The 15,301-nt window shown below is 41.7% G+C and overlaps 1 protein-coding gene across 1 annotated transcript in view; it reads left to right on the forward strand.

Moving 5' to 3' along the window:
* The window catches only part of LOC109578125 (phospholipid-transporting ATPase ABCA3-like), a 204,253-nt gene that overhangs the window by 112,241 nt on the left and 76,711 nt on the right, over positions 1–15,301 (forward strand). The window contains exons 13-14 of the mRNA XM_070779778.1: positions 12,637–12,792; positions 13,097–13,307. Of these exons, the coding sequence (XP_070635879.1) occupies positions 12,637–12,792; positions 13,097–13,307 (367 nt within the window). The remainder of the gene's footprint in view (positions 1–12,636; positions 12,793–13,096; positions 13,308–15,301) is intronic.

A 15,301-nucleotide genomic window follows, 5' to 3' on the forward strand; every position in this document is an offset into this window, starting at 1 on the left:
CAGCACCATTGATAAAACATCTAGGTTAAAGATGAAAAGTTTCTCCACCGTGAGGGTCACCCAGAGAAGTTCACAGCGTTACATGGAGAAGAGAAGAGGGAGGAGGGAGTTAGAGGTGACCCGAATGAGATGAGGTGGAATCAGTAGAGGAGAGAGCGGGCTAACCAGTAATTACTTCCTTATGTGCACTGCACAACTGGACCACTCAGAGATGTTCACGGAGTTATACAGAGAAGAGAAGAGGGAGGAAAGAGACAGAGGTGGCCAGGAGGATAAAAGGGGGGAATGAAAAGGAGAGAGACAGATCCAGCCAGTAATCAGTTCCCTAAGTGTTCTCCACCGTCTGGAACACACAGAAATTCACAGAGTTGGGTAGAGTAGAGAGGGGTTAGGGAGGAGACACAGGCGACCTGGTGGAGAAAAAGAAGAGTCCAAATGGTGAGAGAGCAGACAAGCCAGTAATCTCGCTCCCAAGTGAAAAATGGGTACTGAAGATTGGGTTCTTAAAGGTACAAAATTGGTAACAAATACCTAAAAGCAAAAATTAAAAATCTAGAGTAGAGTTTGGAATTTCAAAAATACAATGTTAAAGAAAAGAACAAGGAAAAGAAAGAGAGGAAAAGAAAAAAAAAAGTCACAAAAATTATAAAGAAAATATAGGTACAAAATTGATAACAAATACCTAAAAGCAAAAATTAAAAATCTAGAGTAAAGTTTGGAATTTCAGAAATACAATGTTAAAGAAAAGAAGAAGAGAAAGAAAGAGAGAAAAAAAGTCACAAAAATTATTTAAAAAAATTATAGGTACAAAATTGATAACAAATACCAAAAAGCTAAAATTAAAAATCTAGAGTAGAGTTTGGAATTTCAAAAATACAATGTTAAAGAAAAGAAAAAGAAAGAAAGAAAGAGAAAAGGGGGAAAAAAAAAACAAGGTCACAAAAATTATAAAAAATATATATATGAAGTTTGCTTTTTAAAAAATAGGGTCTTTTTTTTGCGAAGTAATAGTAGGTTATAAAAGTGAAAATTAAAGGAGTAATAGAGGACTTAAAATTTTTTTAAAAAATTTTTTAAAAAGAAAGAAAAAATGATCATAAAAATAGTTAAAATATATCTAGGACTTTCTCTGGTGTTGTTGTGGGTATTGTGGGGTCAGTTCATTTTCGGCTAGTTCCTTGGTCCGGCTTATATTTCTCAAGATCTATAGGCCCCTTCCTATATAGTCGGTACTAACGACAGGGTTTTAATCTATTGCCTGTCGCTTCCAAGGCGGTTCCCTCTGTTATAGCTTCTTCTGTTTGCTGGTCTCTTCAGTGTCTCATTTCCGCCCTGATACAAAGGAGCGGGTGGTGGACACTTTTTTTTTTTTTTTTTTTTTTTTTAGGTTCACTTGTTCAGTCCGCTGTGGGGAGGGAGGGACGCTGCAAACAAATACCTCTGGCGTGTGCTCACAGTGCCTCAGCCACACTGGGTCTGCCCCCGCTCACGGCATATGTAGCCTCCCTGCCCACACTGCTCAGGCTCTAGGTTGCTTCACCGGGAACCATCTGAGGCCGGCCCTGGGTTGCCTGCACCTCCCAGGTCTAAGCCACTCAGGTTCAGGCACTCGGGTAGTCCTCAGAGGCGCAGACTCAGTTGGGCCTGCATTTTGTGCCCTTCCCAGGTCCGAGCAGCTCAGGTGATGAGGTGTTTGGCAAGCGTGGTTGCTGTGACTTAGCGCCTCCCCACCGCTCGGTTTTCTGGATGTACAACCGGTGCACCTTCTCAGGCGGATGTTGACCATCCAGAACCCCAAGAAGTCTTAGTTAGCAAAGAAGCCCGCTTACAGTTTTGTAGATAATGTCTCTCTGGGGCTGCGATTGCCCCCTTCCAGCTCTGGCTGCCTGTCACTGGAGGGGGATGGTCTGCAGCCAGCTATCTCTGTTCAGTCCTTTGTTCCGTTTGCGGGCCTGGAGGTGTCTTAGGTTAGGGCTGGCTTTTCGTGTGGTAGATATCCCACAGTCTGGTTTGCTAGCCCAAATTAGTTTGCTCAGATAGCGCTCAGGGCATTCAAGCCAGATCCTTACTCTAAGCGATGCAGCCTGCACCTCCCTGCCCAGGCCCCGCTTGCTAGTGGCGGGTGCAGGCATCTGCGATGCTTCTCTGCTGGGGGAGTTACCGCTGGGCTCCTAATCTGTGGGTTTTAATTGTTTATTTTTCCTCCCTGTTATGTCGCCCTCTGTGCTTCCAAGGCTCGGCACAGACTCGGCAGTGAGAGTGTCTCCTGGTGTTTGGAAACTTTTCTCTTTTTAAGACTCCCTTCCCAGGACGGAGCTCCGTCCCTCCCTCTTTTGTCTCTTTTTTTGTCTTTTATATTTTTTCCTACCTCCTTTAGAAGACAATGGGTTGCTTTTCTGGGTGCCTGATGTCCTCTGCCAGCATTCAGAAGCTGTTTTGTGGAATTTACTTGGCGTTTAAATATTCTTTTGATGAATTTGTGGAGGAGAAAGTGGTCTCCCCGTCCTATTCCTCTGCCATCTTAGCTCCTCCCTTTATTTCATTTATTAATGTTTACGTATTTACTATATTCACACTTCAACTTCATTTGGGGTTTTTACTCTCCTTTTTTTATGTCAGTGCATAGGTATTAATAATTGATTTGAGAATTATTACATGCTTAATAATGTAAGCATTTATTCCTGTGATTTTTTCCTTCAAGCTCTCCTTTAGCTACATCTCACAAAATTTGATATGGTTTGTTATATTTTCACTTACAGTAAATTCAAAATATTTTCTGTGTTTCTTGAGACTTCTTCTATGGCATAGATCATTTACATGCATATATACATAATATCAAGTGATGAAAAGTTGTTATATTTTCTTCCTGTTATTTTAGTTTCATTCTCTTCTGGTCAGAGATCATACTTTTTGTAGTTTCAAATGTTTTTAAATTGCTATATTTTTATGACCCAAGAAAAGATCTATCTTGGTGACTGTCATGGGTACTTGAGAAGAATATTTTCTGCTATTTGGTTGAAATTCCCTATAAACATAAATTAGATTCAGTAACTTGAGATTAACATTGAGTAACAATGGAAACAGTGACAAATTTCATTTACTTGGGCTCCAAAATCACTGCAGATGATGACTGCAGCCATGAAAATAAAAAAATAAGATTACTTCTTGGAAGAAAATTTTGACAAACCTAGACAGCATACTAAAAAGCCAAGACATCACTTTGCCAACAAAGGTCCATATAGTCAAAGCTACGGTTTTTCCAGTAGTCATGTATGAATATGAGAGTTGATGCTTTCAAAATCACTTTCAAAAAGTGGTGTTGGAGAAGACTCTTGAGAGTCCCTTGGACTTCAAGGAGATCAAACCAGTCAATCCTAAAAGAAACCAATCCTGAATATTCGTTGGAAGGACTGAAGCTGAAGCTCCAATACTTTGGCCACCTGATGCAAAGAGTTGACTCACTGCTGCACCCAAAAAGCTAGATCACTAGATCCAAATCCTCTGGGGCCCCTAGCTTGAGAAGTCAAGGTTTTTCCTGTCTAATAGTAAGGTAAAAGCAAAAGCTGTGCTATTCTTTGACCTTTATTAATTCGCACAGTTTTAGTAGGCAGCAAGATCAAAACTTTAATTTCCCCAGTATAATCAGAATCTACTACACCAGGCACCACCGAAATTCCTTGAAAAGAAAGCGAGCTATGCCCCAGCACAAGTCCTACAATCCCCTCAGGTAGGGGACCAGCCACTCCCATTGGAATCAGAGTAACCAGCACGTCAGGGGTTAATATTGTTGCGGGGGTGGAACTGAGGTCCAGTCCTGCGCTACCTGGGGTTGATTGGCATGGCTTGTTGTCCCTCCTTGGCAGGACATTGCTGGCAAAAATGCCCCATTTGGCCACAAGAGAAACATTTTTTATTTGTAGAATCGTTTCCATTATGATTAATCTTTTTTTTTTTTTTTTTTTAAGCCTGGGTGAGGCCCCCCTGAGGGGGTTTTCTCCAAGGAGCAGCTCTATATATTGTGCTGCTGCTGCTAAGTCACTTTAGTCGTGTTCAACTCTGTACGACCCCATAAACGGCAGCCCGCCGCACTCCTCTGTCCATGGGATTCTCCAGGCAAGAACACTGGAGTGGGTTGCCATTTCCTCCTCCAATGCATGAAAGTGAAAAGTCAAAGTGAAGTCGCTCAGTCGTGTGCGACTCTTAGCGACCCCATGGACTGCAGCCTACCAGGCTCCTCCGTCCATGGGATTTTCCAGGCAAGAGTACTGGAGTGGGCTGCCATTGCCTTCTCCAGTATATTGTGCATGCGTCTGCTTTAAAAGCTCCTTTGTTTAAAAAAAAAAAAAAAAAACTCTATCTTTCTAAGCCTTAGGCAATGCTCTGGGAGGCTTTGGAGGCAAAGTGGGGAACTCCTGGGCCCTGGGAGGCACAAGCGGAGGTGGCGGTGGTCGCCTTAAATATGAAAGTGGTGGATAAATTTTTAAAGGTTTGCGCAGAGGGGGAGGGGGCTCACCAGGTCGCCCAGCCGCAGCGTCCTGTAAGCCCTCTCCTTCCTTGGGAATAGGGCACAGTCTCCCTCCTTTACTTCGTCAGTGGCAGAAAACATGATCTGTGCAGAAGGTGGAGACCCACCGCCATCCACCTGTATAGCCTCCCCCATAGGCTATCTAACAGCCTCATGACGGGGCTCCAGGACATTTCTAATCATATTCCACAGAGCAAAAGCATCTACGCGAACCTTTTCTGGCCCATGCAAAGTATAAAACAAACGTAGAAATTTAGACAGTCTTCCTGTGCTTACTTTAACACATCCATGGGCTAACATACGAAGTAATATTTCAATAAACATTTGTATATTCTTAGATGCAGAAAAACACATTCTTCTAGAGAATATTCTTACTGATTCTGTACCCTCCTCACCCTGCCTAAACTGTAGAAGGGTGCCGGCCACCCACAGGTACAGTCCTAACCGTCCCGCGTTACATTCCCAGATTACTTACTCTTCAGTGTCCCCTGTTCTGGGAGCCACTTGCCGGAGTCCAACTCCAGCAACCAGGGATTCAACCTGAAGAGGTGAATGGTGGCGGTGATGAGACAGCCTCTCATTTTTCTATGGACTGCCTGTTTATTCCAAGTTTAAGATTCTCTTTTATACTTTTATAAAAACATTAGGCCAGAGGTTTGACATTTTCAGTTCCCCCTCTCCCAGATTTATCATCTCCATAAACCATTGTTGCTCTTCAAACAGAGATCCTGCTTCAGTGATTCTCTGGGAATCAGCCTTATCATCTATTATCTACCTCCTCTAATGTGTCCACTGGAGAAGGGAATGGCAAACCACTTCAGTATTCTTGCCTTGAGAACCCCATGAACAGTATGAAAAGGCAAAATGATAGGATACTGAAAGAGGAACTCCCCAGGTCAGTAGGTGCCCAATATGCTACTGGAGATCAGTGGAGAAATAACTCCAGAAAGAATGAAGGGATGGAGCCAAAGAAAAAATACCCAGCTGTGGATGTGACTGGTGATAGAAGCAAGGTCCAATGCTGTAAAGAGCAATATTGCATAGGAACCTGGAATGTCAGGTCCATGAATCAAGGCCATTCTGAAGGAGATCAGCCCTGGGATTTCTTTGGAAGGAATGATGCTAAAGCTGACACTCCAGTACTTTGGCCACCTCATGCGAAGAGTTGACTCACTGGAAAAGACTCTGATGCTGGGAGGGATTGGGGGCAGAAGAAGGGGATGACAGAGGATGAGATGGCTGGATGGCATCACTGACTCGATGGACGTGAGTTTGAGTGAACTCCAGGAGTTGGTGATGGACAGGGAGGCCTGGTGTGCTGCGATTCATGGGGTCACAGAGTCGGACATGACTGAGCGACTGAACTGAACTGAACTGAACTGAACTCTAATGTGTCCTATAGTTAACTTGTGATTACATTGTAACTCATGCTACATTCCTCAGTTTACTACTTATCTTCCTAAATCCTGTTTGCCCCTAACATCCTGAGCTCACTATCTCTTAAAAAGGCTTCTAGCTATAGTGTCTCTAAAAATTCCTAACTTCTATAAGCTATAGTAAAATATGCTAACTTTACAACATTCCTTAAATCTTTGACTTCTAACTATTTTAATTATTTCTAAGCCCTAAATTCAGTAAACTCCTTTGCCATAAACATTCTCCTCACAAATAGCCTTCAGATACAATCCCTCCCATGGCCTCAAGCTACGGCCTATGTGCTCATCCTGAAACACTCTTTTGTAAAAGTCCTTGAACAAATGTCAATGATTAACTTTATGAATTATTTTCTGAGCACAATTGCAGAAGGCTTTGTGCCTTCTCATGCTCCTCTTAAGAACAATAAGCACCTTAATATTCCTTTTGAGTCAACTCAGCCAAGGAGAGGAAAAGACAAGTCAGAATTACAAGGCCTAACTCCTTTCATCCCGGGATCCGTGCCTGCGGAATGAGGAGAGGGGGCTGGGGACCGTGCCTCCATTTTGTCAGTAATGCCTAACGCAGCTCCCGACAGTCTCCCCTATTTATAAAGGTTAGAACTCAGGTATCCCCTTTACCCATCACCATACTAAGGTGGACCCCCAAGGAACACCTGGAGAGGCCTAGGCCTACCACTCCTTCCCTATCCCATTTTTGGCATGTGTCCATCCCCTCACTTTCAGTCCATATGTGTCTCTAGATCTGAAGTGAGTTTCTTACATGCAGCATACATGTGGGTCCTGTTTTTGTATCAGTTAAGCCACCTATGTGCTTTGTTTGGAGCATTAGTCTGTTCACATTTAAGCTAATTATTGCTATGTGTGTTCCTATTGCTATTTTGTTGATTGTTTCAAATTTGTTTTTCTTGTTCTTTTCTCCCCTTCTTTTGTTCTCTTCTCTTGTGATTTGATGACTGTCTATAGTGTATGTTTGGATTCCTTTTACTCTTTTGTGTGTATATCTATTACAGATCTTTGTTTTGTTGTTACCATGAGATTTTTGTATAGCAGTGTGTCTATAGACGTGTATATGTATACACACATCTTCCCTTGTGGCTTAGTTGGTAAAGAATCTGTCTGCAATGTGGGAGACCTGGGTTCGATCCCAGGTTGGGAAGATCCCCTGGAGAAGGGAAAGGCTACCTACTCCAGTATTCTGGCCTGAAGAATCCCATGGACTGTATAGTCCATGGGATCACAAAAAGTCAGACATGGCTGAGCCACTTTCACTTTCACTTCACTTCATATATACGTATACGTGTGTGTGTGTGTGTGTGTGTGTGTATATATATATATATATATATATATCTCATTTAGTCGCTAAGTCTTGTCTGACCCTTGCGACCCCATGGACTGTATCCCGCCAGGCTCCTCTGTCCATGGGATTTCCCAGGCAAGAATACTGGAGTGGGTTGCCATTTCGTTCTCCAAACAAATACACAGGCCATTATAAAGGGTTGTAAGTTTCATTTTAAAAAGATTCTTAATTGAAAACAATTTCAGCATGTGCGTGTGTCTGTGTGTGCCTGTGAGAGAGAGGTACCAACTTTGGATGGCTAGAAGAGGTTTCTCTGAGAAAATGACATTTAATATGAGACCTGAAGCAGCTGGACGAGGGCTGCACGGGTCCTGGGGCTAGAGAGGGAATGCACAAGGAGCATTCAGAGTCAAAAGAAGGCCTGGGTGATATGGGGTAGTGAGTGAGCAAGAAAGGGGTGAGAAGTAGGTGGAAGAGGCCCACGGGATATATATATATATATATATATATATATATATATATATATATATATATACACACACATATATATACACACACACACACACACACTTGTTGTAGGTGTCTGCTCTCTTCATTTCGAATGCATTTTAGATAACCTACATTTGTACTCTTGTCCCCTCATGATTACTGTTTTTGATATTTTGCGTCTAACTGTTTCATGTATCCCTTAACTGCTTATCATGGATATAAATGATTTTACTACTTTTGCCTTTTAGCCTCCCTGTTAGCTTTGTGTATGGATGATTTCCTACTTTTAGTGTATGTTTGCCTTTACCAGTGAGCTTTTCCATTCATAATTTTCTTGTTTCTAGTTGTGGCCTCTTCTTTTCTGCCTAGAGAATAACCTTTAATGTTTCTTGTAAAGCTGATTTAGTGATGCTGAATTGTTTTAGCTTTTCCTTGTCTGTAAAGCATTTGATTTCACCATCAAATCTGAATGAGAGTCTTCCTGGGTAGAATATTCTGGATTGTAGGTTTTTCACTTTGAGTATGTCATGCCCCTCCCTTCTAGCCTGCAGAGTTTATGCTAAAAAATCAGTTGATAGCTTTATGGGAGTTCCCTTGTATGTTATTTGTTTCTTTTCTCTTGTTGCTTTTAATATTCTCTCTTTATTTTCCACTCTTGGCAGTTTGCTTACTATGTGTCTTGGTGTGTTCCTCTGCAGGTTAAACCTGTATGGGACTCTCTGGTCTTTTTGAAGTTGGGTAACTGTTTCCTTGCCCAGTTGGGCAACTTTTCAGCTATTACTTCTTCAGATATTTTCTCAGGTCCTTTCTCTCTCTCTTCTCCTTCTGAGACCCCTATAATATGAATATTATCACTCTTGTTGTTGTCCCAGAGGTCTCTTAAGCTGTCTTGATTTCTTTTCACTTTTTTTTCTTTTTCTGTTCAGCCATAATGATTTCCACTACTCTGTCTTCCAGCTCAGTTATCCATTCTTCCTCATTTAGTCTACTATTGATTCCTTCTAGTGTACTTTTCATTTCAGTTATTGTATTCTTCAATTCTATTTCATTGTTCTTTATATTTTCTAATTCTTTGTTTAAAAAAAACTAATTTCTCACTCTGTGCATGCATTCTCCACCTGAGTTCTTGGATCATCTTTACAATCAATACTCTGAACTCTTTCCCAGGTAGATTGCATATATCCCTGTCACTTAGTTTTTCTTCTGAGATTTTGTATTGTTCCTAATCTGAAACATATTCCTCTTTCACCTAATTTTGTCAAAATTGCTATTTGTAGTTTATGTATGTGGAAGATTAGTTATGTTTCTCAACCTTGCTGGCCTTCTGTCCCAGCACTGCACTTTTCAAGGGCCAGGGGCCAGCTGTTCCAAGGGTAGTGCCTGGCCTGCATTCACAGATTAATTTTGTAGACTTCAAGACCATAATTTTCTTGCTTCTGGTGTCTGCCTCCTGGTAGGTAAGACTGGTCCAGAGGCTTGTGCGGACTTCCTGGTGGGAGGGGCTCTTGCCTGCCCACTGATGGGTAGAGCTGAGTCTTGGCCCTCTGCTGGACAGAACTGTCCAAGTGCTTGTTTATATTTGTCTGTATGCTCAGAGAGTCTTTAGGCAGCCTGTCTGCTGATGAATGGGAATATAGCCCCAACGGCTTAGTTGTTTAGACTGAGGCATTTTAGCACTGGAGCCTTGACTGTTGGGTGAGGCCAGGTCTTGGTACTAATGACCCAAGCAGGATGTCAGCCTCCAAGAGAATTCATGCAGAAGAATACTCTCCCCTATATGTACTCTTGCCTGGAAAATCCCATGGATGGAGGAGCCTGGTAGGCTGCAGTCCATGGGGTCGCTAAGAGTTGGACACAACTGAGAGAATTCACTTTCACTTTTCATTTTCATGCATTAGAGAAGGAAATTGCAACCCACTCCCGTACTCTTGCCTGGAGAATCCCAGGGATGGGGGAGCCTGGTGGGCTTCTGTCTATGGGGTTGCACAGAGTCGGACACAACTGAAGCAACTTAGCAGCAGCATATGTCCATAACCAGTGTCTATGTCCCCAAAGTGAGCCATGTCCAACCCCTGCTTCCCCAGGAGACCTTGCAAGACTAGAAGGTAGGTGTGGCCCAAGCTCTTATGAAATTACTGCTTTTGTCCTTGTTCCTGGTACATGTGAGTTTTTTTTGTATGCCCTTTAAGAGTAAAGTCTCTTTTCCCCCTATCCTGTGGAGCTCTTGCAGTCAAAGCCTGCCAGCCTTCAAAGTCAACTGCTCTGGGGGCTCCTCTTCCCTGTGCCAGATCCCCTGGCTGGGGGGCTTGACATGGGGTTCTGAACTCTCAGTTCTGTGGAAGAACCTCTGTAATACAATTTTCTCCAGTCTTTGGGTTGCTCACTGAGGGATACGGGGTTTGATTATATTGCAAGGCCACCCCTCATACCTGTCTCACTGTGTTTCTTTCTTTATGTCTTTAGTTGTAAAAGATCTTTTCTGGTAGGTTTCAGACTTTTTCTTTTTTTTAATATAAATTTATTTATTTTAATTGGAGGCTAATTACTTTACAATATTGTATTGGTTTTGCCATACATCAACATGAATCCGCCACAGGTGTACACATGTTCCCCATCCTGAACTCCCCTCCCACCTCCCTCCCCATACCCTCCCTCTGGGTCATCCCAGTGCACCAGCCCCAAGCACCCTGTATCATGCATCAGACCTGGACTGGCGATTCGTTTCATATATGATATTATACATGTTTCAATGCCATTCTCCCAAATCATCCCACCCTCTCCCTCTCCCACAGAGTCCAAAAGACTGTTCTATACCTCTGTGTCTCTTTTGCTGTCTCGCAATACAGGGTTATCATTACCATCATTCTAAATTCCATATATATGTGTTAGTATACTGTATTGGTGTTTTTCTTTCTGGCTTACTTCACTCTGTATAATAGGCTCCAGTTTCATCCACCTCATTAGAACTGATTCAAATGTATTCTTTTTAATGGCTGAGTAATACTCCATTGTGTATATGTACCACAGCTTTCTTATCCATTCATCTGCTGTTGTACATCTAGGTTGCTTCCATGTCCTGGCTATTATAAACAGTGCTGTGATGAACACTGGGGTACACGTATCTCTTTCAATTCTGGTTTCCTCGGTGTGTATGCCCAGCATTGGGATTGCTGGGTCATAAGGCAGTTTTCAACAATGATTGTTCTGCAGATTGTTGTGATTTTGGTGTGCTCATGAGAGGAGGTGAGCTTAGGATCCTTCTATTTCACCATCTTAACCTACTTTAGGTTAAATCTGGAGCCAGAGTCCAGCAGCAGGGACTTCAGCAAGGACAACAAAGCCAGGAAGCCATCACAGCATGACTGGCAGGAAGGTCGGCTCCCAGCTGCTCTCTCTGATGATACTTTCTATGTTAATCCCAACATCTGTGCCACCTAATCACTAGTGTCTGTTGACTATATTTTCCTATATGAGTTGAGACTTTTGTGATTCTTTGTGTGCCAGTTAATTTTTATTTTTATCCTTGATATTTTCAACAATGCTTCATGAGACTCTCCATCTTATTTATATGTTCTCTGTGGGTTGTGGGTCCAATGTCAGGTGTAAAGTCTTTGCAGTACTAGTCCAGCCTCTCTGTGTATATGTTATCATATGGTAAAGAACATGCCTACCAATGCGGGAGACATAAAGAGATGCAGGTTGAATCCCTAGGTCAGGAAGATTCTCTGGAGGAGGGCATGGCAACCAGAATTCTTGCCTGGAAAATCCCTTGGACAGAGGAACATGGCAGGCTACAATCCATAGTGTCACAGAGTCAAACACGACTGAAGCGACTTAGCACTCACTTATGCACATACTAATGCGATCCATATGTGCAAACAATGGGATAAACACAAGAGTTCATAAACAACTTTATGGTATCACTTTCTGTTATTATCTCCCAAACATTCTGGTTCCCTATGATTCCAATTTTTAGTCCTCCTTCCAGAAATCACCCACTTTCATGACTGAGCCACAACCAAGTGGCAGGAAGACAGAGTGGTAAAAAAGCAACTGAGTTTGGTTATGTCTTTTTAGAAGCATAAATCCATTGAATTGAGACATTTCCCCTCCTCAGAGGAAAAACTGGGATTGCCCCTTCTACACTTTCTCAGAGCTTTAGGGATTTTTCCCTTTTCCACTCTTCAAGCCAAAACTAGAAAGTTTTTCCTTAATCTTATTCTGTCTGCTCTGCAGTGCTCAGTTGAATGCTTTGGATTGCTTTTCAGTTCAGACTATGGGATACATTGGAGAAGGAAATGGCAACCCACTCCAGTGTTCTTGCCTGGAGAATCCCAGGGACGGTGGAGCCTGGTGGGCTGCTGTCTATGAGGTCGCCCAGAGTTGGACACAACTGAAGCGACTTAGCAGCAGCAGCAACAGCATGGGATACATAAGTGAAAATGGTAAACTCAACCATTTAAAGTTCTGTGGCACTTTAAATTATGGTGTTCTTCCTGTTCCAACTGCTGCTGTTTACCTTTTAGTAGTTTTACAGGTTTAATAATTGAGTTCAGTAGGAGATAAGGGGTGTGTGTGCTTCTTTCATCATATCTGGAAGTTAGAGATGTGTTTCTTTTTTCCCTCTGTTCATGAGCTTCAGATGTGTCTATTAATTATGAAAAAAAAAATTTTTTTTAATTTAGGAACACTGCTTTAGACATAAAGGGAGGCAATGGGAAGAAGAGACTATATAGCTAACGTTAGAACAGAGCTAGTATAAAATGTTTTAAGGATATAGTTACAAGAAACTTTATCTATCTGTATAGATATATAAGAAAACTTAAGATCTAATAAACTTCTAAGGATAAGGCTAAATGCATAGTGTAAATTCTGGCTCCTCTTTCTAGGTAAAAAATATACATCAAAAGATGTCTTCTAATGAAATTAACCATATACTGTCTACTTTTGACCTGCTAGAAAAACGTGATACATTTTCAAAGTCACTGAGTGGAGGAACGAAGCGCAAACTCTCCATCATTATAGCACTTTTAGGGGGCTCCAAGGTATTAAGGAAGAAAGAATGGGGGAGGGCAGGGAGAAGGGACACTAAAAATGGATTTCTGACAACCGGTCTGGAAAGCTGACAAAAACCTGAGAGTTGATATGAATCTTAAAGGAACATTGGCAATAATGATCAGAGGAAATTGGCAGTATTGGCTCAATTGTTTAGTTTGGGGTTGCTTTTACTACTATTTTTAGTCCAGACTTTATCTTCACTTAAAAGTGTTCCCCTTAAATAGTAAATTATCCGATGTGTACTATGGCATCAATATTCAATGGTTATGAAATTGTTCTTCTGGCTTTTAGGTAGTGATACTTGATGAACCATCATCTGGAATGGACCCATTCTCAAGGAGAGCCACCTGGGACATCCTTCAGCAATTTAAACATGATCGTACAATCTTACTGACCACTCACTACATGGATGAAGCTGACATCCTGGGTGACCGAATTGCCATCATGGTCAAGGGGACCCTGCAGTGCTGTGGCTCTTCAATCTTCCTGAAAAAAACATATGGTCTCTCTCCCTTTGATTATTCTTAGGATACTGATTCCTTAAAAATATTCCTCTAATGAGATTTTAATGATATTTTGTCTAAACACCAAAAACTTCAATGATTTCCTCTGTCTTATTAATTAGGTGGCAACTATTCTAATTAGTTTCTCCGGCCCTATACAATATACACATTCCTTATACATTCTTACTTTTCTGTCAAATACATAGCTTTAGACTCAGGAAATGCTTTTATCAACCTATAAAGCCATGCTTATTTCTCCCATTTTGCATGTACTAACGGTTTTCTTTGTCTTTGAAATGCAATTGTGTGCTCAGATGTATTTATTTTATTGAGTGATTGGTTGAGGAGAGAAATTAGAGCAATCAATTGTTTATGAGCCTCATTTCTCATTTGCCAAACCGATATCAAATCCCCAGTGTGACAAGATAACTCTGGATGTAGTGTAGAATGAAAGAATCATGTCAGTGTAATAATACAATCCTTGACTTTGATGAAACTTTTTTAGGATATAAAATTGATAATGAAGGCTAAAATTACAGTCCTAGGGTGTAGGGTATAATTGTAGGGTAAAAATGTAAATGAAAATAATTAAGGATGAATTCCTTCTTCATTTATTCACTATTTTAATTCATTTAACTAACCTTAACTATTTCCTCTACACTGGTTACTATGGTATCCACTTTATGCAGCATATTTAATACTCAAAACAACAACTTCATTTTATAGAATAAAAAATTGTGGCTCAGATAGTCATAGTTGTATATCCATTTAGTTCAAAGTTTATGATCACCTTATAGGTTTGAGTTCAATACAGATTTCTATATCTAGGGGCTTCCCTGGTGGCTCAGATGGTAAAGAATCTACCTGCCAATTCAGGAGACCCAGGTTCAGTCCCTGGGTCGGGAAGATCCCCTGGAGAAGGAAACGGCAATCCACTCCAGTATTCTTGCCTGGAGAATTCCATGGATAGAGGAGCCTGGCATGATACAGTTAATGGGGTCACAAAGAAACAGATGCAACTGAGCAAATAACCCTAGGGACCTTTATCACAAGTGGGGGAAGGGAAGATACCTAATACTAAATTTATGCCATTTGAATTGGGGATGCCTGAGTTAAGATCCACATGATTTAAACAGTATGCTTTTGATAATTTATAATGCTTTCTAATTAGTGAATTAGCATTCACTAATTGTCCCTCTACTGCTGCTGCTAAGTCGCTTCAGTCGTGTCCGACTCTGCGTAACCCCATAGACAGCAGCCCACCAGGCTCCCCCGTCCCTGGGATTCTCCAAGGCAAGAACACTGGAGTGGGTTGCCATTTCCTTCTCCAATACATGAAAGTGAAAAGTGAAAGTGAAGTCGCTCAGTCGTGTCCGACTCTTAGCGCCCCCATGGACTGCAGCCTACCTGGCTCCTCCGTCCATAGGGTTTTCCAGGCAAGAGTACTGGAGTGGGGTGCCATTGCCTTCTCCCACTAATTGTCCTAGTTATTGTAAAATAATACATAGTATGTAACTAGATATTTTAAAGATATAATACTTTGAGACATTCAGGTCCCTTCTTATAGTTAGTGAAGTGAAGTGAAAGTCATTCAGTCATGTCCAACTCTTTGTGACCCCATGGACTATACTGTCCATGGAATTCTCCAAGCTAGAATACTGGAGTGGGTAACCTTTCCCTTCTCCAGAAGATCTTCCCAATCCAGGGATCAAACCAAGGTCTCCCGCAGGTCTCTCACATTGTAGGCGGATTCTTTACCAGCTGAGTTACAAGGGAAGCCCAAGAATACTGGAATGGGTAGCCAATCCCTTCTCCAGCAGATCTTCCTGACCCAGGAATTGAACCAGGGAATCCTGCATTGCAGGCGGATTCTTTACCAACTGAGCTACCAGGAAAGCCCCTTCTTATAGTTGCTAAGCCTTAAATAAACTTAAACTGAACCTACATTTAACTCAAAAGCCTAGAATTTGTGTTCAGTTCTTTGATAGAATAG

The sequence above is a fragment of the Bos indicus genome, chromosome 25 (assembly GCF_029378745.1).
Source record: "Bos indicus isolate NIAB-ARS_2022 breed Sahiwal x Tharparkar chromosome 25, NIAB-ARS_B.indTharparkar_mat_pri_1.0, whole genome shotgun sequence".
Lineage (NCBI taxonomy): Eukaryota > Metazoa > Chordata > Mammalia > Artiodactyla > Bovidae > Bos > Bos indicus.